This window comes from Sinohyriopsis cumingii, chromosome 3, assembly GCF_028554795.1.
Source record: "Sinohyriopsis cumingii isolate HCF-2022 chromosome 3, ASM2855479v2, whole genome shotgun sequence".
NCBI lineage: Eukaryota > Metazoa > Mollusca > Bivalvia > Unionida > Unionidae > Sinohyriopsis > Sinohyriopsis cumingii.
The window spans coordinates 149,047,275-149,071,964 of record NC_142963.1 but is presented as its reverse complement, the minus strand read 5'-3'; the positions used below and the strand labels follow the sequence as shown (position 1 = coordinate 149,071,964).

General features: G+C 35.1%; 1 protein-coding gene and 1 pseudogene across 1 annotated transcript in view; one reads left to right on the top strand and one right to left on the bottom strand.

Annotated features, from left to right (window-relative positions):
* LOC149804125 (uncharacterized) overlaps window positions 1–24,690 on the bottom strand; it is a 71,063-nt gene that overhangs the window by 28,775 nt on the left and 17,598 nt on the right. The window contains exons 4-8 of the mRNA XM_089954092.1: window positions 21,919–22,063; window positions 17,114–17,274; window positions 14,468–14,558; window positions 2,524–2,588; window positions 543–668 (exon numbers count right to left, since the gene is read on the bottom strand). Coding sequence (XP_089810218.1) covers window positions 543–668; window positions 2,524–2,588; window positions 14,468–14,558; window positions 17,114–17,274; window positions 21,919–22,063 — 588 coding nt within the window. The remainder of the gene's footprint in view (window positions 1–542; window positions 669–2,523; window positions 2,589–14,467; window positions 14,559–17,113; window positions 17,275–21,918; window positions 22,064–24,690) is intronic.
* On the top strand, window positions 4,992–5,841 carry LOC149804126 (zinc finger protein 862-like; annotated as a pseudogene).

Here is a 24,690-nt window from a genome sequence, read left to right as displayed (position 1 = left end):
ATGCCAACTTCTGAATACCGATATATTTTGCAGCTTAAGTCTGTTAAGTAAAACAATTCTTCAATTTTGAGGTACTAGAACCCTAACCCACCTGATATTTTTTTTTTATCAATAGTTTGCACTGACCCTTGAATCAATGCTGCAGTGGTGACAGTGACAGTCTTTCTACAGATTATAATTGTACAGCCTAAGTGAAACAACTCAGAGATAAAACTTTTCAACTCTGAGCATATTTTATCAAGAAAGAAATAACTGAAGCATCCAAAATAATACACTGGTGGCGATTTAACATTATAATTATCTGTAACTCCTAGATCATGCATTCCTGACACTGCAGCATTGCCTCCCTGGAACCCCAGCATTCAATATGACTTGGTGCCAAAAGAAAACCATGATCTCTTCTTAAAAATATAAATTAGTTATCCAACATCTTAGAAAATCTCCTCTTTCTAATTCATAAAACATTAATTTAATAGAAAGTACTGAACTAATTAACAGAGTGTGGTTATCTTTACACTGGGACTATGTAAATTGTGCTATACCTTGATAGTTTTGTCTGTAGAGCCACTGACCAGCCTGTTACCTTCCAGATGCAGGCAGCGGACAGTTCCACTATGTCCAACCAGAGTTTGCACTGACCACTGGGCATTGGTCCGGATGTTCCAAACCTGAAGGTTTCAAAATTAACTTGCAGTAAACAAGAGCAACAAAAATACTGATCACAGCTTTGGGAAATTTCATGCTTGACAAAACATAACTTACTTATGGCTACTTGAGGTTAAATGAAAATGCATCCATTCAAACAAACTTACATCCTATCATAACTTATGCATGATCATGGTTGTTGTTGTTCTTATGGGTTTAATGCCATTTTTCAGCACATGATTGGCTATACATGGCAGCGAGTATATTTGGTGGAGGAAAACCCCAGGATGAACCACTGAACCATGGGAAGCTACAGACAAGCTTTCTCACATATCCATGTTGGCCAAGCCCGAGACTCAAACCTACATTGAGAGAGGTGATATATCAGTGATCTGTAAAGGCGAGAACCTGAGATCATATGGGTACCTGGGGACCCTATCATCATGGTGACTGGAGATTATTTGTGAATGCATTCAATCAAACAAAATTTCTTGACTTTTACCTGACTTGTAGACATCCAGAAATATACTTAACTAAGTAAAGCATTACAAATGACCAATCCACAAAAACCTATTTGTGGCTTGGAATAGTTTTGACAATGAACTAAGTAAAAAATGTTTTTTCAAAATGTTAAAAAGTAAACAATTAACTCATCAGTGATTATCCTTAAGTGCCTTGCTTACCACATTAACATCCAGCGATGACTTAACGGGGCATGAGGTAGCAACCTGCTGCCGAGCTCTGTAGCATCATGGTCATGCAAGATACACTAAAGTGGGTGGTATTATAGAAAGGTAGACAGATGTAGCTCTACAATGATACCAAATAATCTGGAATATCTAGTTGCACTACAAAATACAGATTAAAAAACCTCATTTTTTGGACCCAACTTTTTTCTACCCAAAATTTGCCCGTGGTCGGATTCCGATTTTGTGTCCGGATTTTAGACTTTTTGGTCTCAGATCTAAGGCAAACCGGTATGAACTGCAAACAGACAGATGAGCCTTTGCAAAAAGTAGGATAAGATGGGAATTTGGAATAATCAATGGTCTCAATACAAAAATAATGGCTCTGTTTAGGAAAAAAAAAAAGAAAGAAAAAAAAAGAAATCAAACTTTTACCCTTCTAACACAACTAGGCAGTATGTTATTGAAAGATCACCGGGGATTTGGTGTTTTCAGATCTATTCAGAACTAGCTTTCAAAAAGTGTTTCCTACTCGATTTTCAGGCAAAAAGTACAAAAACCTCCAGGGGTTAATGTGTTAAGGACCAAGCTGTTTCTTCATTATGGATTCATAAAATCTAGTATAAATTTTTCCTTGATGAACAGTGACACAAGTAATCTTCTTGGGATGTTTCATCGAGATTGCCCAAACTCATTCAGAAGTTAGAAAAGGTCTGCAACATAAGATCACACTATGAAAAAAATGGTTGAGGAAGCAATATACATAAAACAAGTGATCCCATCCCTTAATGGGGGTGGGGTAGTGATTCACCACCACTCTATAATGCTCTTGTGTAATCATGAGAATCTCCAGTGTATATTTAGACCAACATTTTAAACTTTCATTTTTGTTGGAACGTTACACACTTTGCAATGATCAACGTTTATAACAGCATTGTGTTGCATCATTTTACTGGCAAAAATCTGGGCCATTAAAAGGAAACATTCTATGTAGATTACTAGTGATTCACCCATCTAGTTGAAATAAAAATACAAATTATACAATTATGAACCAAGGTAGGACTTTGGTAAAACCTCCCAAATCTACAGTATAGGTCATCAGGCCATGTTGCCTCTCAGATATATATGTATATGGGATCAAATAGCTAACATTAATTTTAGCTATTTAAGACTAAAAAAAATGACTACTGACCTTGATAGTTTTATCAGAAGATCCACTCACAATTCGAGTGTCATCAAACTGAACACAGGATATACCTGAAATAATTAACAGGACATCAAATTATCTTTTAAATATGGGTGTCCTTAAATATGAAGGATTCCCCTTCAAAAGGTCTCTCAGTACTGTATACCTGTTGTTATGTGTCACCTATACCCATACAGTACTGTATACCTGTTGTTATGTCACCCATACAGTACTGTGTACTTGTTGCTATGTGTCAGCCATACAGTACTGTATACCTGTTGCTATGTGTCACCCATACCCATACAGTACTGTATACCTGTTGCTATGTGTCACCCATACAGTACTGTATACCTGTTGCTATGTGTCACCCATTCAGTGCTGTATACCTTAATACTCTATGATAAATGGTACACTTTTAAGAAGAAAAAATCTGATTACTTATTGTAATAAGCTTTTCCTAAGTCACAATTTTAACTCCCATCACATCTATGTTGAAAATGATGGATAACTGACTGCTGATTAGTGCTGATTGTAAACCGAAATTAATTGACATTTAAAAATTGGATATAATGTCTGCTGCTAAACTATACTGCAAGCTAGCCATGAATACACAAATGCTCACACCTGAATTATGTAATAAACAAAATGATGAAAATCTTTACAAAAAATCTTTACAATTAAATTGACAATCTTTAAAATCTGTCATTTAAAAAATTCTGAACTTTGAATGTTTCTATATTAGACATACCCCACCCCAAGAGTCAAATTGTGCATGGAATGTGTTAAACAAACTAAAAATCTCTTGATTTTCATACGAATACAGTTATAATGTTGACAAATATATTATAGGTAAACACTTTTTATGTTTCTGTCGCAAAATTAATGTAATATTTCGGAATTAAAAATTTTTTTTTTTACTTGGAAAGATAAATATGGGATGGGTGTGGGGAGTTTGGAAAATGGAGAAGTGATAGCATTTTACCTGATCTGTGAAATTGGAATATTATCCCATATTTATTGCTCTATATATATATATATATATATATATATATATATATATATATATATATATATACAGAGCTCGAAATTAGCTGTAGTCCACTAGCCTGAGGCTAGTAGATTTCCTGTTGGACTAGTAACTATCATAATGTTATTAGTCCCATGGGCTAGTAAGTTTTGTTTATCAACAGTCAGCGTTTGTTTACTCAATACCCTAATAAAGACATGACTTCAGCATATATTCTGTAGATTCAATGCAGTGACCGTTGTAAACACAGTCATAAAATATTAGCATGAGAAGATGAAGTCAATTTCTGCCTCAGAAATGTGTGCTTCTATTACAAGAAGCCATCTGATTTTGTGCATTTTGCTTTAAAGCGCCAATCATGGTCCCGTCATTAACAACGGAAGTTTGGTAATTTATATCCTAATTAATCTGACAGCGAATTAAATGACAAATAACCTGGTATCACACTTTATTCATGCGACGACAGTAACAAACTACAACACAAAAGAACATGGCAACAACTATTCAAAGAAATTAGTTTGCATGCTTCTTTGTTTCCTCTTTTTTTTTTTTGCTTGCTAGCCAAACGCGCCAACAGTCACAAATGTGAAACTGTATATTTTACGTTTGCATTGAAATAATTATAAGAATTTGATCAATTTATTATGATCACATTACTGACACATCCTTTCCATACAACTACTTTTTCTATGACAATAAAAATTGTTTTTATATTTTTCCCATAAAAAACTGAACAAATAATTGAATATACGTGGATAATCAAGCAGAATGCCATACATTTGTTGGGAATTAAAATCTCTCAGCATGGGCATCTAATATTTGAACATTTTCCCGCTTATTGTTAATTTCAACAATACACTGAGGTCCTATTAATTAGGAACACTTACTAAACTCACGCTATTAATGATAAGACCGTAATTGGAGCTGTTAAATACAACGTGCCAAGTCAGATGGCATCGTCTGATGGGAACACACTTTTCCAAGGTGAAACTAACATTATCTTTTGATGTTAATATTTTATAACAGTGTTTACCATAGCCACTGCTTTGATCCTGCAAAACATCCGCTGAAGTCAAGACTTTATTAGGGAAAGGCCATTTTAATTGGGGGGGAGGGGGCAAAGGCAGGTGTTTTGAAACGTGTTTCTTGCTCGGACTTTCTTATATAAAGGACTCTGTGTCATTCCTTTTCTTACTTTAAATAATTCACGTCAGCTATACTGTAACATCTCATATTTCAAAACGAGGCACAATTCCTGCCTTATATGACAGGCAAAATGTGGCGTTTTATAGAAGGTGTTCAGCCTCCAGAAAAAAAGCAAAAGTTGAATGAAAATGACATAAAAGAGAGGAATAATTCTTATGGGAGGGAAAAGCGTAATCGGATGTTTCAGAAGAAATGGACAAAAGACAGGGAGTGGCTGAATTATGATGAGGACAAGAACGTTATGACCGCTGGTAAGATCTTGGAAAGCTTAAATCGGAATGTATTTGACCGGCTCGTTAATTTGTTTAGAAATGCACATGCTATCGTAAAGAACAGAAGACCCTTCACTGATTTTGTATGGATGTCAGCTGGATGAGATGAAAGGAGTTGATGTTGGAGAGACTTACAGGAATGATAAACAGGTTGTTTCATTTACTCACTACATGGCTGAAAGCGAAAGACAGATATTTGCCAAAGGTGTGAATGAAGCAAGGTTTCTTGCAATAGTGTGCGACGGTTGTACTGACAGTTCAATTCAGGAGGAGGAAATTGTATATATAAGAATTTGCAAAGGAGGAGAGATTAAATCATCGTTCCTAGCAATTGATAGTGTAGAGAAGGCGGATACTGAAGGGATCCTGAAGGTGATTACCAATGCACTGGATAATGCTGGAATCACTAATTGGCAGAACAAGATTGTTGCATTTGGTAGTAACGGAGCAAGTGTAATGATGGGCAAAAATGCTGGAGTTGTATCTAAACTGAAAAACATCCAACCAGCTTTACAGGGTATTCACTGCTTTGCACACCGGCTTGAGCTGGCATATAAAGATGCAGTGACAAAAACCTCGTGTTACACAAAGATGAACACTCTTCTGATGGGACTGTATTATTACTACCACAACAGTCCCCTCAACAGAAGTAATTTAAAGAGATCATTTGCTGCTCTAGACATATCACCAGTGAAGCCAAGCAGGGTTGGAGGCACACGCTGGTTACCGCACACTGAGAGAGCTCTTGACAGCTTCTGGATAGGATATACAGCCATTGTTTTGTGGACAGGACTAGTAAATGTTTGGCAGGACTGGTAAATTTCTCAGTACACTAGTCCTTCTGGCTACAAAGAAATTTGTGTTAAATTCAAGTCCTGATACATATATATATATATATATATATATATATATATATATATATATGCACACACCACACATATCCAATACAATACAGAATGCCTAATGCACTCAGCATCGTGAATCATTCAAACAATTTTAACCAGCTACCTACCCACAACTCTAATTCTCATACTTATTTATCAGCACTTATATAATATATATATATATATATATATATATATATATTATCCATAAACACAATAGCATTCTGTCTCAAGTTTACCAGTGGCATTCTGACATCATAACGTCATTGTCAGCGTTGCTGCATCACCAGTGGCATTATGACATCATAACAGCATTGTCAGTGTTGCTGCATCACCAGTGGCATTTTGATATCATAATGGTATTGTTGGTGGTGTTACATCACCAGTAATATATTATATCATGACTATGGCATTGCTGGTATCTCTGCATCACCATTAACATTATGACAATACAATGGTGTCTCTACTGTGAATCACCTGTAGTATTATGACATCATAAGGGCTGTTCCAGTAGAACATATACCCCCCGGGGGGAAGGCACTTTCAAATTCAACCAACCCACAACAGAAGCAATTTAAAAAAATTATGATCCACCGTCAGATGTGTTTTAATCGAGAAATACTGCCCCCTGCAGAAGTATATTTTTTAACATAATTTCTGGCTATGGGTTAGTGGGTGGTAGAAGCGATTTTAATATTGGGTTGGGGACAGAAGCAATTTAAATGACAGCTGGCTGGAGGTAATCTACTGAATTTATATACATCATATAATCTACTGCATATTTTTATTTGTATTCATTCATTATAATCAGTCTTTTGTCCTTTTGTTTGTTTGTCTGTCAGCCAAGTATGTCTCTGATACTGTGAAATCACAGATTCTCATGGTGGCTTATTATCTGTAGGTGTCATTCATCGGTCCCTTAATACCTACTAATTTAACATCCATGAATACAGATTTTATAATAGATATTTTTATTCTAATACAGAAATCATGAATTTGTATCCTTACTAAACTCTGTGTTTCCTAAAGTGATCAATATGTCTTGCTATTTTTCTGTTCTCAGGCATGCTGCTTTTGATCAGAATAATAGTTAAATCTTGTATTGCCTTAAATGTGTGGTCGGATTCTATGATTCATTGTTATTATTTTTTCCAATAAATGTTTTGGTAAATTTATATGATTTGTCAGGAAAAAAAACAATGATACCTGCGGAAGTGATGTTGCATCATTTGTCTACTTTTACACTATATCATTTCTTGTAAGAACATCTTTTTCAGTTATCGATGTCTCATTTTTATGCCTTGTTGCAAGACTAATATAAAGTTATAAAAAAAATATAGCAAGTCAAACATTTTTGTATCATAGATTTTAAAAAATGGATGAAAGTTAAGTAATCATTTTTCCAGAGCACTCATAAAATCAATGTCACTGCAGTTAACTGTATTGTCAACAGCATCATATTCATCACTGATGGCCTTGCAGTAACATTCTGCATTTTCAATCCAGTTGTCACAGGTTCTATCTCCCACTTCTAGTCTTTCATATGAGACTTATACCTGAGGGGCTTCCATGGCAGTGGTACAAGATGCTTGTCATGTGATTACTTGCCTTAAATATGTAAATGAGAATGTTGCCAGTTACTTGTGGAAGGTCAGTGGTTCTACATAAGTGGTGTTTGGTGTCTCAAAAGGACTTGGATTTTCTTCAGCAGTAAAACTTGCTGCCATATATAGATTCTCTTCATCTGAAAATGGTGTAAAGGCCATAATGATCTACTGAAACCCCGAGATCTCATGTCTAAATGACTTCAGTTGTTGGAGATAAACATCAAATCAACAAAGGCTCCATGTGGCCAAGTGTATTAAGGTGCTTGCTTTTACATCACTTAAACATCTCACAGAGTGAGTTTGTGTCACAGATCAACCAATTTAGGTTGGTGGTCTTTCGGGGTTCTTCCTCCACCTAATATATTGTAAAAAAAATCACCAAAACCCACAAAAGCAAACCACACTGAATCAACCAACTAATCAACCGTGGCAACAGCAGCAAAGGTACTAGTCAATCATTTCTGCCACAGCTGTATGAGTTTATAACTTTTGACTCGAGTAATTTTTGTAGACCTTAGAATATCGTCAGTTATGCATTTCTGACAGTTACCTAAAACATCAGTTGGTGCAAATAATTTTTCATGGTAAGCATATGAGATGGAAAAGTCTTGAGCAATCCTGCATCACGCACTGCCAAACGGTTTACATTTTAGCTCACTTAGATTTTCTCTTAACAATGTTCATTGTTCTAACTAGAACTGTTAACCTTATTCAAGCCATATTCACCAGTATCTGATAATATGCATCTGTATTAAATATTTGTAACAAAGTATGAGAATGCATCAATGTTTTTCAATGATGCATTTGAACTGAGCAACAACCACAATCAACAAACCAAGAAATAAAATTAATCACATCTCTCAGGCAGAAGTAGGGTATAATCATAATCTGCCAAAAGATTTTTAATTTTTTAAATTTGCCAAATATTTTTTCCAACCATACTGATTCAGTGGATATATCACCAGAATGGACAGAAACAGACCAGAAGGTTAAAATCAATTTGATACAGCTTTTAAGCAGCTAAATTCATATTGGTTTAGTTAACTGTACACCTTTATTGTCTTCTTTTTGATGAAATTTCTTACTGAAGCTAAGAAAATAATGTTGCACACATAAAAAAAGAGGCACACTTCTACTCATTATTGTTTTTATCATGCTTCTCCATTCCAGCCTGTTCTTATGATCTTCTCCCCCCACATACTGTTTGTCTTGTTTATGATATGTATCTAAATTTTTCACTTACTTTTCCTACTAATTACTATACAAATGTTCTGTGAATATGCATATCAGTGTGAAACACAATGGGGAGACTAAATCCAAGATTGAAAACCTCTAAATTTCTGGATGTATTCTGCTTGGATTCCATATTTCTGCACAAAACTCAAGAGTTCAGGACTCTGCACTAATTCAGTTCCCACTGTAAATTTGTGCAAACACTACAATATTAAAATTCAGTAACTTAAAATTTTGAGTGCTCATGATCAGATTTATATCAGTATAGACACATCTATGACGACAGCTTTTGTGAAGAAAAAAAAAACATAACAGCTGCACCATTTTCTGGATCTATACAAATTTGAAATGTGTGCTTTCAATAATGCACCAAAGAGTCAGCTGCTGATTTCAGTAATGAGTTGTCCAAACTCGGATCTGTAAAGGGATGCAAATTATGTTAATAAAACTTTTTCAGTTACAAGTAGGACAAGCTCTCAAAAGATTGTTTTTACTAAAACTTACTTTCATTATCAACCAATCAGGGACAGTCAAACACATATATACTCTATTTTATCTTCACTGATTTATAGTATGGTTCTCGTTCTTTCACATCTGTAGTAATGTGTGTCCTTGAACAACTCTCAATGGTTGTAAGCCTTTTTTGACCATGCTGAATGGACACACTGTAAGATAATGTTCAAGTAACAGAAATACCATGGGATAACCAGAGACCAATAAAATTGAATAGTCAAGTTATCTCCTCTGCAGGGATGCTGCCAGGATTTCAGGATGTACTCTAAGTTTTGTGTGTGTGTGATCTCCAATGAGGAAGTGGTGATGGTGGGAATAGCCATTGTTAAATATCTCCCTAACACTTAAATATCTGTCACTCTTTCTTACTGTTCCACTCTGTTACATCTCTACTGAAAACAAAATTCTCAAAGAGATGTCATCTCTAGTTGTATAGCGATTATTACTGTGATGTCATTGGGCATGGTCACGTGGTTGTGGTGGGGTCTTGGTTGGGATGGCATAAAGACTATAGGCTTACTCCATATTTGACAGCTAATTATGATGTTGTCAAAAGAATTAAAAAATTTCTAGCAATTCAGTTGGACTCGGATGCTCGATTCATAGTCAATGAACAGGTTCTAAAATTTATGTGTTTATTTTGGAGCTATGTTCCTCCATCACATTCAAGATTTGGATATACCAAAGGTGAAATTGGTACAGTTGCATCCTAAACTACTATCGTGGCTACTTCAAATGTTATTTAATGTGAGACTTTAATGCAAGAACTCGTAGCTTCAGTGATTTTTGGGTTAAAAAAATTAATTTCTTCTCAAACAACTCAATTTGGTGCAGATTACATTGTTTTTTAATGATACGGTGAGAATTCTTGATGTGTAAAAATTGCACAAGAAATGAACATCAGATCAGAAAATTACTACCACTGGGAAAATACTGATAGGAATATACAGAAATAATTATATAATTATTTATGTAGAATATGTGGTGACAATACAAGCGCTAGTTCAACAACTTTGTGCAAAATACATCTTGTAAAACTATCCTGTTGTTTCCAACAGCACTGTTATATGGCAATAATTTCTGTCCACTTTTTACTTTAATCCCTTGCTAATTAATAGTTTTAGATTTTACAACATTAAGCATATTTTACCTTTTGACAATAACACATCATTACAAATATTTAGATTGCAAGAAAATAGAAGTTACAATTCTATTAAAAGCACTGGTACCAGTAAGACTAAAGGAGATGGTTAAAAAAAAGAAAGAATCAGGATGATTAGTAGTGTAGTAAAGAATCCATATATCAGAATGACATCAAGTATTTTTTCATCCATTTCATCATCAGTTAATGATACTGCTTAAAAATGTATTGTACTAGATAACAGACATTTTTAGTTATCCATTTTTCAATACAAATGCCAAATGATGGCTTGGAACTAAGTGCCAAAATGTCTGCAGAAAATACCACCATGATCTATATATATGGAAAAACCGAACATAAACAGGTCAAATTTTATCCATCTTGCTTTGAGTTTACACAGATCAGTCAGTCTCTTACGTTTAATGTCATTTAATTTTTGCACATATAGAGCATGTACATCATTTGGTCATACATCTGCATGATACAAAAGTTTGTCTTTCTCTTCTTTTGTTACTCAGTGGTTCTGCCAACTTGAGATCTACACACACTTAATTATGTTGTATGGGGATTCTCTGATGTTCCCTATGAGCATTAATCTGTTAATTGTTTCTGAATTTAATATAATCCTCCTCCTTGGTGTACAAATATTATTCTGTGCTGTGAACTCCTTTCATTGCCTGCTGTCTTAAATGCATATGCATAACTAGCTTGAACAAGTTACTGTTGTTAGTGGTTGTGCAATTTTCAACATCTCACATGTATGGCCTCATGGGTATTCTCTCTTGGATATCTCTGTCCCAAAAATAACAGTTTTTCACCAGAGGTCTCATTAGGATTTTAAAACTAAGAGCCCATGGCTTCCATTTTGGTAAAAATATGAGTCCCATCAGGAAAAGTTGCAGTCCCCTCTCAGAAAACTATGCCAATTTTAATAACTATTGGTTGATTTCTACATTCTTTAAAACACTGACATAGCTCTTACTTGTCCATCAGAGTGTGTCTGAATTTTTTCAATCTAAGGAAGGTCTTATTCACAGCACTAAGCTAGGCATCACACACTTTCTTACACTTGGATAATGTCCCTTTCAAACTATCAGTTCTAGCAACTTTAGCACTCTCCTGAATCTCACAATCTTCGTCAGTTTGCTGTTGAACCCCAAAATACTCATTCAAGTCTATGTCTCAACATGTCATGATTCCGAGGTCACATGCACTGCTTATTACATTACACTCAGAAATGAAAACAAGAATTAAAGCTAAAGTTGTTTATTTGATGTACTGTTATAAATGACCACATGTACATCTCTGGGTATTTCTGCCTCTGAATTCAAGCACTGTAAATATCAGTAGATTTTCCCACCCAGCTGCCAGTCAAAGCCTTTAATCTCACCGCTTAGCTATTGCAGCATGTTCTTTTGATGTACTCTTATAATGTTGACGACCAGGGTGGGGGTGGGGGAGGGGACTTTCAACCACTGAATTCTGTCATTGTAAATATCATCACAGCTAACTGATCAACACATTTTCCCACTATGCAGGTGACTGAAGCAGGACTGGCAAGTCTTTGAATTTTACCGCCCACCTAAATAAAACAAATTGTCCAAATACACGTGATTATAAGCGTTTCCGAGACCTCTGTCAGTTTTCACTAACATGAACCCTGCCAAAGATCTGCTTCCTTGAATCAGTGTTTTGCTGCCTCTTATGCCAGATTTTTCTCTTCCATAATGCTGTATTAGGGTATTAAGTCCCACATTCCCATAGTCTGCTTGTTTAGAAATGGGTATATTTAATAAATATAACCGGCATATTGTCCATCCAACACGTACATCGGACTCGCACTCAACATCAATTTTAGGCTCAAAATCACACACTGGTATTTCCAGTGACATTTTTCCAATGTCCAACAGACCGATATACATGAAATTCATTGTCATCATAGCTATCACCAGCCAGTATTTGCTGATGAAAATGTCGTCTGAAGACGAACCGTGTTGTGATTCATCCATTTTGGTTTCCTGTTTGGCCCTTATTGGAAACACGCATTTGTAAAACTTCTACGATGAAAGTTAGGCTAAAGCTCCATAAAATGCTTGTTTCAGGGCCAATGAACGAATCAAATTTATTTTAGCAGCCATTCATGTCGAACTGAAGTATCCAGATCTCTGGATGTCGCATCAAGCGCCGTGAGACAGCTGCGGCAGTGCGAATTACGTCGCGAAATGCACTTTTAAAGTTAAAGCTAAAAGTTTTTAAAATATTGCATACTGCGCAAAGCACTTTTTTTTATATCCGCGGCGTTGACGTAATTTGCCGAACGCGTATCACTGCTTTAAAAGTACACGAATTCGTACAAATTACGTGCACTCGCGTGTAATGGCATCATTTTCTGACCCAATGTTTTATTCACGTTAGACCACTTGGAGGGGGGTAGATGCGATTTTAAATATATATTCCTTTTCTTTTTTTCTTCTTCTTTCTGACAACACCACCAGCGACTTCTCATTTTGTTAGCACAACCCACAACAGAAGTGATTTTCATAACCAACCTTCCACTGTCAGAATCAAAATAGTTCGAAACACAACCTCCTACATAAGTTTTTTTGAAGTGCCGTCCCCGGGGGGGATATATGTTTCACTGGAACAGCCCTAATGGCTTTTATTATTTTTTGCCTTTAGTTAATGATGTTTAATTACTTACATTTATGAATATGTTACAATGCCAATATTTATGAATATGTTACAATGCCAATATTTACGAATATGTTACAATGCCAACATTTATGAATATGTTACAATGCCAACATTTATGAATATGTTACAATGCCAACATTTATGAATATGTTACAATGCCAATATTTATGAATATATTACAATGCCAATATTTATGAATATGTTACAATGCCAATATTTACAAATATGTTACAATGCCAACATTTATGAATATGTTACAATGCCAATATTTACAAATATGTTACAATGCCAACATTTATGAATATGTTACAATACCAATACTTATGAATAGGTTACAATGCCAATATTTATGAATATGTTACAATGCCAATATTTATGAATATGTTACAATGCCAATTCTGCATTTCGTACAAGAATTGTAATCTGAAGAACTTTTCAGTTTAATTTTTTTATTAACGCAAACAACGTATTATGTGTGAGACACACGTACATACATTTATTAAGTTTCATGTGTATCATCATGTTTTAATTTTGCAGAAAATTACATTTTTGTTAGTACCAGAATTGGTATACATAATAATAAGGAAGGAAGAGGTATTCATTTATTCATAGATCAATCCATTTGAATTAAGTCTTTAAATCTGTGGATTTTAGCAAATTAAAGATCAACAAAAATTGGTACCTCACCAATAAACTAAATTTACTATACATCATTATGATTAGGACTGCAATTACATCATTCTGATTAGGACTGCATATTAAATCACTGATTAGGACTGCATATTAAATCATTATCATTAGGACTGCATATTAAATCACTATCATTAGGACTGCATATTAAATCATTATCATTAGGACTGCATATTAAATCATTATCATTAGGACTGCATATTAAATCATTATCATTAGGACTGCATATTAAATCATTATCATTAGGACTGCATTCTAAATCATTATGAATAGGACTGCATATTACATCATTATGATTAGGACTGCATACTACATCATTATGATTAGGACTGCATATTAAATCATTATCATTAGGACTGCATACTAAATCATTATCATTTGGACAGCATACTACATCATTATAATTAGGATTGCATACTACATCATTATGATTAGGACTGCATATTACATCATTATGATTAGGACTGCATATTACATCATTATGATTAGGGCTGCATACAACATCATTGATTAGGACTGCATATTACATGCTTATGATTAGGACTGCATACTACATCATTATGATTAGGACTGCATATTACATCATTATGATTAGGACAGCATATTACATATTTTGGGGACCAAATATATACTGAGTAGCAGGAAGGTGGGATTTATTGGACTTATTGTCTTTATGACTTTACCTTGAGAATGACCTTCAAAAGTCCTAACTGTGCATCTGCCTGACAACCAGTTATTCCTCAATCTAAAACGTTCTGCAAATACCTTTTTCCACTGAAAAAAAGAAAGAGAAAAAGAGAAATAAAAAACGTTTTTGTTGTTAAGTAGAATAATATGGAATATTTAGAACAATTCAAAAGTGTGGTATGAACAAGAAAATCAATAATGAACAAACCATGTACAGTTATTGTGAAACACCATTTGTTTGATGACAGATATGTCAACTAACTTATGGTTATTACAGTGACAATTACATGACAAGGGATATATACCATCTTGATACACTGTACAGGAGAAATAGTACAACGTGAAGTGCTATGTGCCAAACATTTTTGTTCAAACTGTCAATTATTGCAAATTGGCGAGTAAAATGTTTTTCACTGAGATGACAGTACTTGAACAACTGATGTACAAGTTACTTAAGTTTTACTGTACACACAGCATAAAATAGATATGAATTATGTTTACAACTAAATTCTGAAGGGTTAAGAGGATTGTTATGTATGTATGTATGTATGTATGTATGTATGTATGTATGTATGTATGTATGTATGTATGTATGTATGTATGTGTGTGTTTTTGTGTGTTTGTGTGTCTGTGAGAGAGTTGGCTTTTTAATGTAGTTTTAATAATATGAGTCACATCAGTTTATAGTGATGACTAACACTGTGGCATCACAATGCAGACATGTGGCATCAAGTCCCGCCCAGTCACATAATCCTGACACCAGGCCGACCAATCCTAACACTAACTTCTTAATGCCAAGTGCCATGCAGTGGTATGACTTGGCTAGGGTTTGAACCCATGACCTTCTGCATACAAAACAGAAACCCTAACCACTAAGGCCACTGCAGAGGTAGGATTGTTATTACAATGTTTCCTGTGCAAGTCTACACTGCAACTATCAAGAGTTGGTTTCAAACATCGGAATTTAATGTACCACTTTAAACAATGTTAACAGTTGTTTTACAAAAACTCACTGAGGCAATGAGCAGCAGACAATTATAAGAAAAGATGAATACAGCTAACCCATGACTCACCCTACAGTTGTATTCCCACAAGTGGTCACATAACTCAAAATGTTTGGTTTCACTGCCTTTAATTTTCAATGAAAAATATGTAATTCAATTAACTTTAATACCATTCATAGTAGATAAGTATGAAACCTATTTTTAAGGCAAATAGTTTCATTACTTTTAGTCTTCACTAAAAAGTTCAATTAAAAAGAAAAATCATATGAAATGGTGTTAATCAGCATAAGTTGATATTATCCAAGTTGGGGGATACCTATACAAGAGAAAGGGTTTGTTAAATTTGTACATTACAATGCATAGCCATGATGAGTAGTTAGTAAACTTGGAGTGTACATCATGATGCATGGCCCCGAAAAGTACAACTAAGCCTGGAGTGTACATCATGATGCATGGCCCTGAAAAGTATAACTAAGCCTGGAGTGTACATCCTGATGCATGGCCCTGAAAAGTATAACTAAGCCTGGAGTGTACATCATGATGCATGGCCCTGAAAAGTATAACTAAGCCTGGAGTGTACATCATGATGCATGGCCCTGAAAAGTATAACTAAGCCTGGAGTATACATCATGATGCATGGCCCTGTAAAGTATAACTAAGCCTGGAGTGTACATCATGATGCATGGCCCTGAAAAGTATAACTAAGCCTGGAGTGTACATCATGATGCATGGCCCTGAAAAGTATAACTAAGCCTGGAGTGTACATCATGATGCATGGCCCTGAAAAGTATAACTAAGCCTGGAGTATACATCATGATGCATGGCCCTGAAAAGTATAACTAAGTCTGGAGTGATCATCATGATGCATGGCCCCGAAAAGTATAACTAAGTCTGGAGTATACATCATGATGCCTGGCTCTGAAGAGTGGAAGTAAGCTTGAAGTGTACATCATGATGCCTGGCCTTGAAGAACATTAGTAAGCTTGGAGTGTACATCATGATGCACAGCCCTGAAAAGTATAAGTAAGCTTGTAGTGTATATCATGATGCATGACCCTAAAAGTATAAGTAAGCCTGGAGTGTACATCATGATGCACAGCCCTGAAATGTATAAGTAAGCTTGGAATGTACATCATGATGCATGGCCCTGTAGTGTATAAGTAAGCTTCGAACGTACATCATGAAGCATGGCCCTGTAGTGTATAAGTAAGCTTGGAGTGTACATCATGAGGCATGGCCCTGAACAGTTTTAGTAATAAAATGTGTTCATTACAATGTAAGGCCTTAATGAGCATTACCAAGCTTAGAGATTATCTTCAATGCATGTATCACAATAAGTTAGCCCAAGCTTACACCACATGTTAAATAAAGTGATTAAACTTTTATTTTCTTTCTGAGATCACGAGTAAACTAGCATTCAATCGTTCTCCACTGTCATGCTGCAGAGAAAAATCAAATTTAATAAAGCAGTCACCTCGATAAAACAGCAACACGTTTATACAGGGTGCCTACAAGATGTCCATTTTATCGATAAACTTTAGCAATACAAGGTTATGTGCTCATTAGGCAAACTTATGCACCTCCCACCCCCCCGTGATGAATTTTGGATAGGCTCAACAACTTAGTAGGAAATCTGACCTGTATACTGCCCTCAGGGGTCATGTGACTGATGACCTGCTTGTGCTCTGCAGCTTTGGAGAGACGCCATTTTGGTTGACAGCAGAATCTACGCCAGAAGGACTGATCATTGGCAAGCTGGTACCACACTTTACACACCTGGGATGCTCGACAAAGACTTACTGAAAAGGCAAGAAATCCATGACAATTATTCCATTTGTAAATCATGAGAGAAAAAACAAATCCACAAAAGTTATTCCATTTGTAAATCATGAAAAAGACATTAGATATCATGTCCTGCTATACCAGATTATTTACTGCCCTGCCATGCCTCCATTGCCTGCTTCCAGCTATGCAAGTTCCATGCAAAAATGAGGAGAATTCTTAAAAAAACTACATTTTCCAACTAAAAGTGCTTTCTACTGGTATTTCCTACTACTTTTCACAGTTCTGCATTCCTTACTACCTTGTTATGAAAACTGAAAAGTTTTCAATTTTATACAAATTTTAAATCTTTGACTGGTGTCAAATGTGACCACAGATAATATTTTAATTTGTTTATACAATCATTAAAGCCTCCAGCTGGTCTGACAAACTTGAGCAGCTACAATGGTTCAATGGTTAGTGTGCCAGAAATAGGTCCAAATCATACCACTGGATCAGCCATAGTCAGCAACTATGTTGTATCCTTGGGCAAGGCACTTTACTCCAATTGCCTTGGAACTAAATAAACTGTCAGAACTTGTAGTGATGTTCTGTAAAACATCAAACACCACACCAAATCTGACAAACACCAAGCACCAAACCAATCTTACCAACACCAAACCAATATTACCAATACTAAACCAATCTTACCAACACCAAAACAATTTGACAAAAACCAGACCAAACTGACAAACTCTAGATTCACAACTTAAAAGATCAAACATGATGCATAAATAAACTAGATATGTGTTCAGAGGACAAAGCTGGCCCTGCTAATAGGTGTATTTTAAGATATATTGATGTAGTTTCAAATTTCATTCTCAAACAGGGCAATAAATCTTTTCAATATAGGCCTTCACACCAAATTTGGTTTCAGTTTGTGTAGTACTTCAATCTAACATGGAAATTACTTCCCAATTGATTGACAAATTTCTAATAGGTGCTGTAATTCAGTCAAATTTTGATGCAAATAAGTGAAAACAAAATCTTATCATTATCTTACAAGTCCTTACTGATCAGAAACATAATTTATGACATACACAAACTTTCCAAGTTACAAAAAGGGCCACAACTCAGTCTAATTGTGATAAATATATCAAAATCAAACTTTCATAGTATCAATCATCGTTCTAAATTTGTTCTCACTCCAATAAGTCTTTCATAAATTATTGAGTAAAAACTTAATTCATGATGTAAGAATGAAATCCTAAGTCATTCAAGGGACATAACTTAGTCATTTTTGACTTAAATAAATCCAAACAGAACTTAACCCATGGTTCATAGAAGTCCCATACTAAATGTTAGTTTAACCCTTTAAGTCTGAAGGTAACTTATAGGTTAAAATTTACGGCATAGAAATTAAAGTCATGATGGACATGATGTGACATGGATGTACTGACAGGTACGGCACTATCCACTCCTCCAAATAATGTGTCTGGGTCATAAAAGCCAAGCAAGCTTAGAATATAACAGAAAGGAAATCTACAATAAGCATATTGTAAATTCTTTTAGCTGACATAAAAAAGATAGATTTGCATACATCCATACATAGTGAAAGTGTCATAACAATTACATGATCAGTCTGGGATAAAGCATCTCTCACTGGGATCATGTAGCATATATTATTTATACCGAACGGGTCTTTGATGACACTGGGTATGAGTCAAAGTCAATGAGAACAGGGAGTAGTATGCAATTTACAATGCAACAGAAAGATGGAACTGATAAAACAGATGGAGTTTTGTCTTTAAACATGCCTTCAATGGACAACAATTTGTTCAGATAACAAAAAATGCCAAGAAGTGCATGTTGTGCCCATGATCAAAGCTTAGCTATAAAATATGTGACCTTGACCCCAGGGTCAAAAAGGTTAAGCAAGCATGTCACAGAATGCATTTTCTTAGCTTCATAATTATTTATTTTTTATGTACAAAGAAAATGTGTTAAGAGGTTTAGGAAGCATAAACACAATTAAAAAAACATACACCAAAAAACTATGAATGCAAATTTTCCATGTATGTGACAATGACTATAAGGTTAAAAGGGCAAGCATGCATATCACTTAATGATTTGTCTTAGCTTCCTATTAAATCATTTTTAAGTATTAAGAAAATCTATCCACGGGTTTAGGAAATATAAGCAAATGAAACTGCAAAAATAATCTTAACACAAATTTTCTCAGTGACCTTGACCCCAGGGGTCATCTATTTGGAATTATTTTTGGTTATCCATAAAGGACAAGATTGGTATCAGAACTACCTCATACCCAGTAAGCACATAATAATTTTGGCATACCAGAAAAATACCAAAACTGTATACATGCACAGACAAAATCAATTTAGAAGCGAAAAGCACTGATGAAAGTCTCATAATGCTTTTTTGCTGATATTACAGCTAATGGCCTGATTTTGAAGTACTATGTGTGGTATCCAATATTATCCCACCCTAAGACTGGCACCCTTATCAATTACTATTAGTGGACAGAGTCCTCGAAGGCATTTTGTGTTGTCCATTTTACAACGTATTTTTACAAAGTCCCCTTTTCAATATGGGTTTCAATTAACATTTCTGTTTATCAACTTCTACTGCATGAGAAGAAAATTCATTGAAAACAAGATATTGTGTATATGTATTTTTTTCTTGTTGAATATACTGGAGTTGAGTCTGTCACAAGTTACAACACTGATAAACTCTATGGCCCGCTGTACACTGATGGTCTTATTAAAAATGTATGTTCAGAAATAAATGAAAAATTCAAGTTTTTAGATATACAAGAATAAGTGATTAAGCAGATCTAATTCACAATCAATACACTTTTTGTGTTAAAAAAATAGAACATTCCAAGTTCTCACCTCAGGGTGGCAATTAAAGCAATTCTGAAATTATATAAATATACGCCATATACAAAAACTTACAGGCAAGTATTTTGATGATATATATTATCCTTGGTAAATAAGTACATTTTTGGTTTAAAGCAATGGGAAGTTTGGAATTTTCTATGAAATTAGATTTTTGCTTTTAAAACAATGGGTTCATATTTAATGCATGTATACTTGATAAATAAAGTTAATTGTGGAAAATGTGAGTTGAGATTTCATGCCCATGCATCATTTTGTGAGTGCTAAACATTCCAGTGAGACCAATTTTAAATTTAAGGATAAATTTTCTAGTGTGATAAATTTTAAATTTAAGGATAAATTTTCCAGTGAGATACATTTTAAATTTAAGGATAAATTTTCCAGTGAGATAAATTATAAATTTAAGGATACATTTTCCAGTGAGATACTGCAAATTGTTATGTAAATTCAGCAAGCTACATATGCATAATCCTGAAAAGAAACATGAAGGCTGTTTTAGCATCGAGGCCTTTACTCTGTGTGTGTGTGTGTGTGATTTAGATTTTTAACGTAGCTTTAACAATGTTTCAGTCATATTGCTACGATGTCTGGAGTGTGACAGATTACAGTGATGTCTAGCACTGGGGCATCATACCACAGACATATAACATGATGTCCCCACCCACACAAATTATCCTGACACCAGGCCAACCAGTTATACCACTAACATCTTAATGCTGAGCTCCAAGCGAGGCAGCTGCTAGTACCATTTTTGTAAGTCTTTGCTATGACTTGGCTGGGGATCAAACCCACGATCTCCCGCATCCAAGGCAGATGCTCTAACTACTAGGCCACCGGAGTGGTCCTTAACTGTGAGATTTGCTGTCACCATACATGTACCTTGTGATAATAAACAGTGGACTAAGGCACATCCTTTATATTTTCAGGGGGATGCAGAGTATCTCATTCACACCTAACCATTTTATTCACAAATATGAAACATTTACTCAGATATTATCTTCAATTAAGTAAAATCTGTCACTATGTCTCTTATGAAGTAGAACTCCTGACTATCCACTAAAAATGAAATTGTTATCTCTAACCCTGTTAAAGCTAATTGTTCATAAACCTGTTTTGGTCAAAAAATACAAACTTGGGACATGTGTATGAATCAGATATCAGATATAAACAATTTAATTTGGCTTCTTCAGATGATTTTTACTAAATTGTGTTAAGAAGGTTTTGTCTACGTTTTAATGTCAGCAAAGTATGCAATAGTAGATCATAGTCTATGGCATTTGCAGTTCAACTTGACTTCTGTGTGTGCATATATGGGAGTTAAATGATGTTGAAAAAGTTCCTGCTAATGGCCTGCAAATTAGGTAGAGATGGCTGGATGGATACACACAACATAATCAAGATATCCATGCTGCAAGCAGCATGCATTGTGGAGATAAGAAAAAAAAAAAAAAACCTACAAGAGTGATAATGTCCAGTGCCAATCGAGTTTAAAACTTTGGACAAAACCTTGGTGCCATACCAGAAACAAATCCAGGATGGAATATGACATGAAGATGTGGTGATCTTATATTTTTTAAGACCAGGGCACTAGGGGCCAATAACCCCAAATTGGGGTCCAGATCACTCTAAGAGGGGGCCAAGGACATAAAACCAAACAAATGGCTTAACTCCATCTGTATCTACAACTGAATATATCTTAATAAACATGCAATTGCTCTATGTTGGATTTCAGCAAGTTATGACTTCTGCATCTGTTTAATTTACCCGGGTCAAGGTAAGACATAATTTTTGTAGCAAGGTTACTAGGTAACCAGGTGATGATATCTTGGCAGTTGGGGGGACAACCGTTGTGAAGATTAGCCTCCATTTTCACAGACAGGAGGTGTAGCTGTGGAAGATCACAACCATTCTGAAAGAAAGAGTGATCATTTAGAGTAAAGTGCTGATTATGATTATTTAATATTATTACAAAACTTCTAAAGACTTCCTTCTCCATGATTATCTTTATTTTTATTCTGTGTATCTAATAATGAAGACACTGAAAGACCTGCATTAAAATACTTTCCATCTTTGGTGGCAACTTCAGTCTATGGAGTCTACAATAAATACTTGTATACAAGTCTTCTCCAACTCTAAAAACCAAATTCTGATCTACCATGTCACATAATGTGATGACAGATCAGAGTCTGTGATGTTTGTGATACTAAGTCTAAGAAACATCACAGACTCATATCTGCTAGTGCATTAAGCAATGGCAGATCTGGCACAGTCGATGCAATTCACAGCTGGATCTGACTTGTACACAAGTGTATACATTATTGAAAAATGTTCACTCTGAATTACATTTGTATCGCTATTACTGTACTATTTTGTAATGTGCTTAATTTTCATTTGTTTCTAAGTTGGACCTCACAAGATATATATGTTTCTAATGCTCATGCACGAGTTAGTAATTTCAAAGAATATTTGAAACAACAATACATGCATTCATGATAGCAGGTCAGATACGACGACCCTGATTTGCTGCACAATATTCTTTATTATGCAAAAAAATCAAACTCAGATTTCAAACAGGAACAAGTGGATTGTGATTATTGTAGATGTGTAGGTAAAATAAATTGCCAACAAGAAAGAGTCCATTGATGGGCTGTTGCTCTACTATTTAAAAAGAATTTCCAGGAATTAAGGAAAGACCATTTCTTCTTTTTAACTGCTGGGTGTTGAAACCATCTCTAATATTCTTAAGTCAATAAGATTTTCAAATCAGTCACTGTGGCAGCCATACTGGATCTAAAGTCGGCACCATTTTCATTTGGTACCAACCAAACATTATAAGAGTGTTCTGGTGGAAACCCAATATTGATACGACTTTTTATTTACAAGGAGTAACAACAAGATTAGTAAGGTGGCTGATTATGGTAAACATACTGGATATAACATTGGCACAATTTTTTAAAAACACCAATTAGATACCATAAGAAGTCTTCTGATGACAACCCCATGCTGATATGACTTTCTGTTGAGGAAAAGGAGAAAAAGCTAGATTTTTAAGATGGCTGCTGTGGTAGCCATATTAGATGTCCAGATGGCACCATTTACATTCATGACCGTGGCCCCAGAGTGACCGAGTGGGCTAAAGCGCTCTCTGTTATGGATCACTGCCATCTCACCTCTGTCTGCGTGGGTTCGAGTCTAGGATTTGGCCAATGTGGGTATGTGAGAAAGCTCGCAAGTAGCTTCTCGTGGGTCAGTGGTTCTTCCCAGGGTTTTCCCAGGTTCTTCATCCACCAGTAATACTGGCCGCCATGCATAGCCTATTGTGTGCTGAAAAATGGCGTTAAACCCCACAACAACAACAGCATTCATGACCAACTAGACATCATAATAAGTCTTCTGATAAAATTCCATGCCAATGTGACTTTCTGTTCAGGAGGAGTAGTGATAATAAGAGTTTCAATATCCCACCCATACTAAACATAGTCATCATAAGAAGTATTTAGTGAAAACTATAAATTCAGAAGGAGTAGTGATAACAAGATTTTAATGGCTGTTGTGGTGGCCATATTGGATGTCTCAGCAGCACCGATTTGATTTAGGTCAAACTAGACTCTGGGATAAAGAAATTTTCAAGGCATTCCTCCAAGTAATTAGACAACAGACAACAAGCCACCCTGAATATCTTCTGGATTCTGACCAGTGGTATTAAAAAAGTATCGAAAAGTCTGCATAAATCAGTACACTGTATGTCACCATTTTTACTAGGGACCAACTTGACAGCTAAAGAAGTCTATAAGTGAAAACCCCATGCTGATATGGCCATCCAACTCAGGAACAGTGAAAACAAGAATTTCAAAATGGCCAACTGCTGGTCTATGACCAGTAGAGATAATAATAATAATAATAATAATAATAATAATAATAATAATAATAATATTAATAATAATGGTAATCAAAATAAGACAATTGTTCCAGAACGATGTTTGAAATGTAAACATGCATTCCAACATCACCTGTGCAAAAAGACCATTTTGGCCTTTTTATGATGGGTGATTACTATTCACAGGTTTGACTGTATTTCACATATGGCCTTTTTCATGGGTGGTCACTATTCACAGGTCTGACTGTATTTCACATATGGCCAAATGTTTCCTAGAATACAAGGAAATCAAATAGTTCTTGCAAGCAAAGACTCACTTTTGTTATGCAACAGTTTTCAACCCCTGATAATGCATATTCAATGTTAAATTGGCATTTATTATGAACTAAAATACATCTTGTTTTATTGACAATGTGATTGACAGTATGATATAAGAACCAAACAACTACAAGTATATTCTATGACAAGCGACTGAAGGATTAAGCTAATTTTACAAAAATCAGGCTAAAAACTCAACTGAATGCATAAAACTGCACAATATTAGCAAGCACTAACTTTATTTCTTTGTTAAATCCATATTGTATTTAGAAAACTTCTTTTTTTTACATGCTGGAAGGGGTTGGGGTGTGTGGAATTTCTCCCCGAGTTTTCAGGTTTAT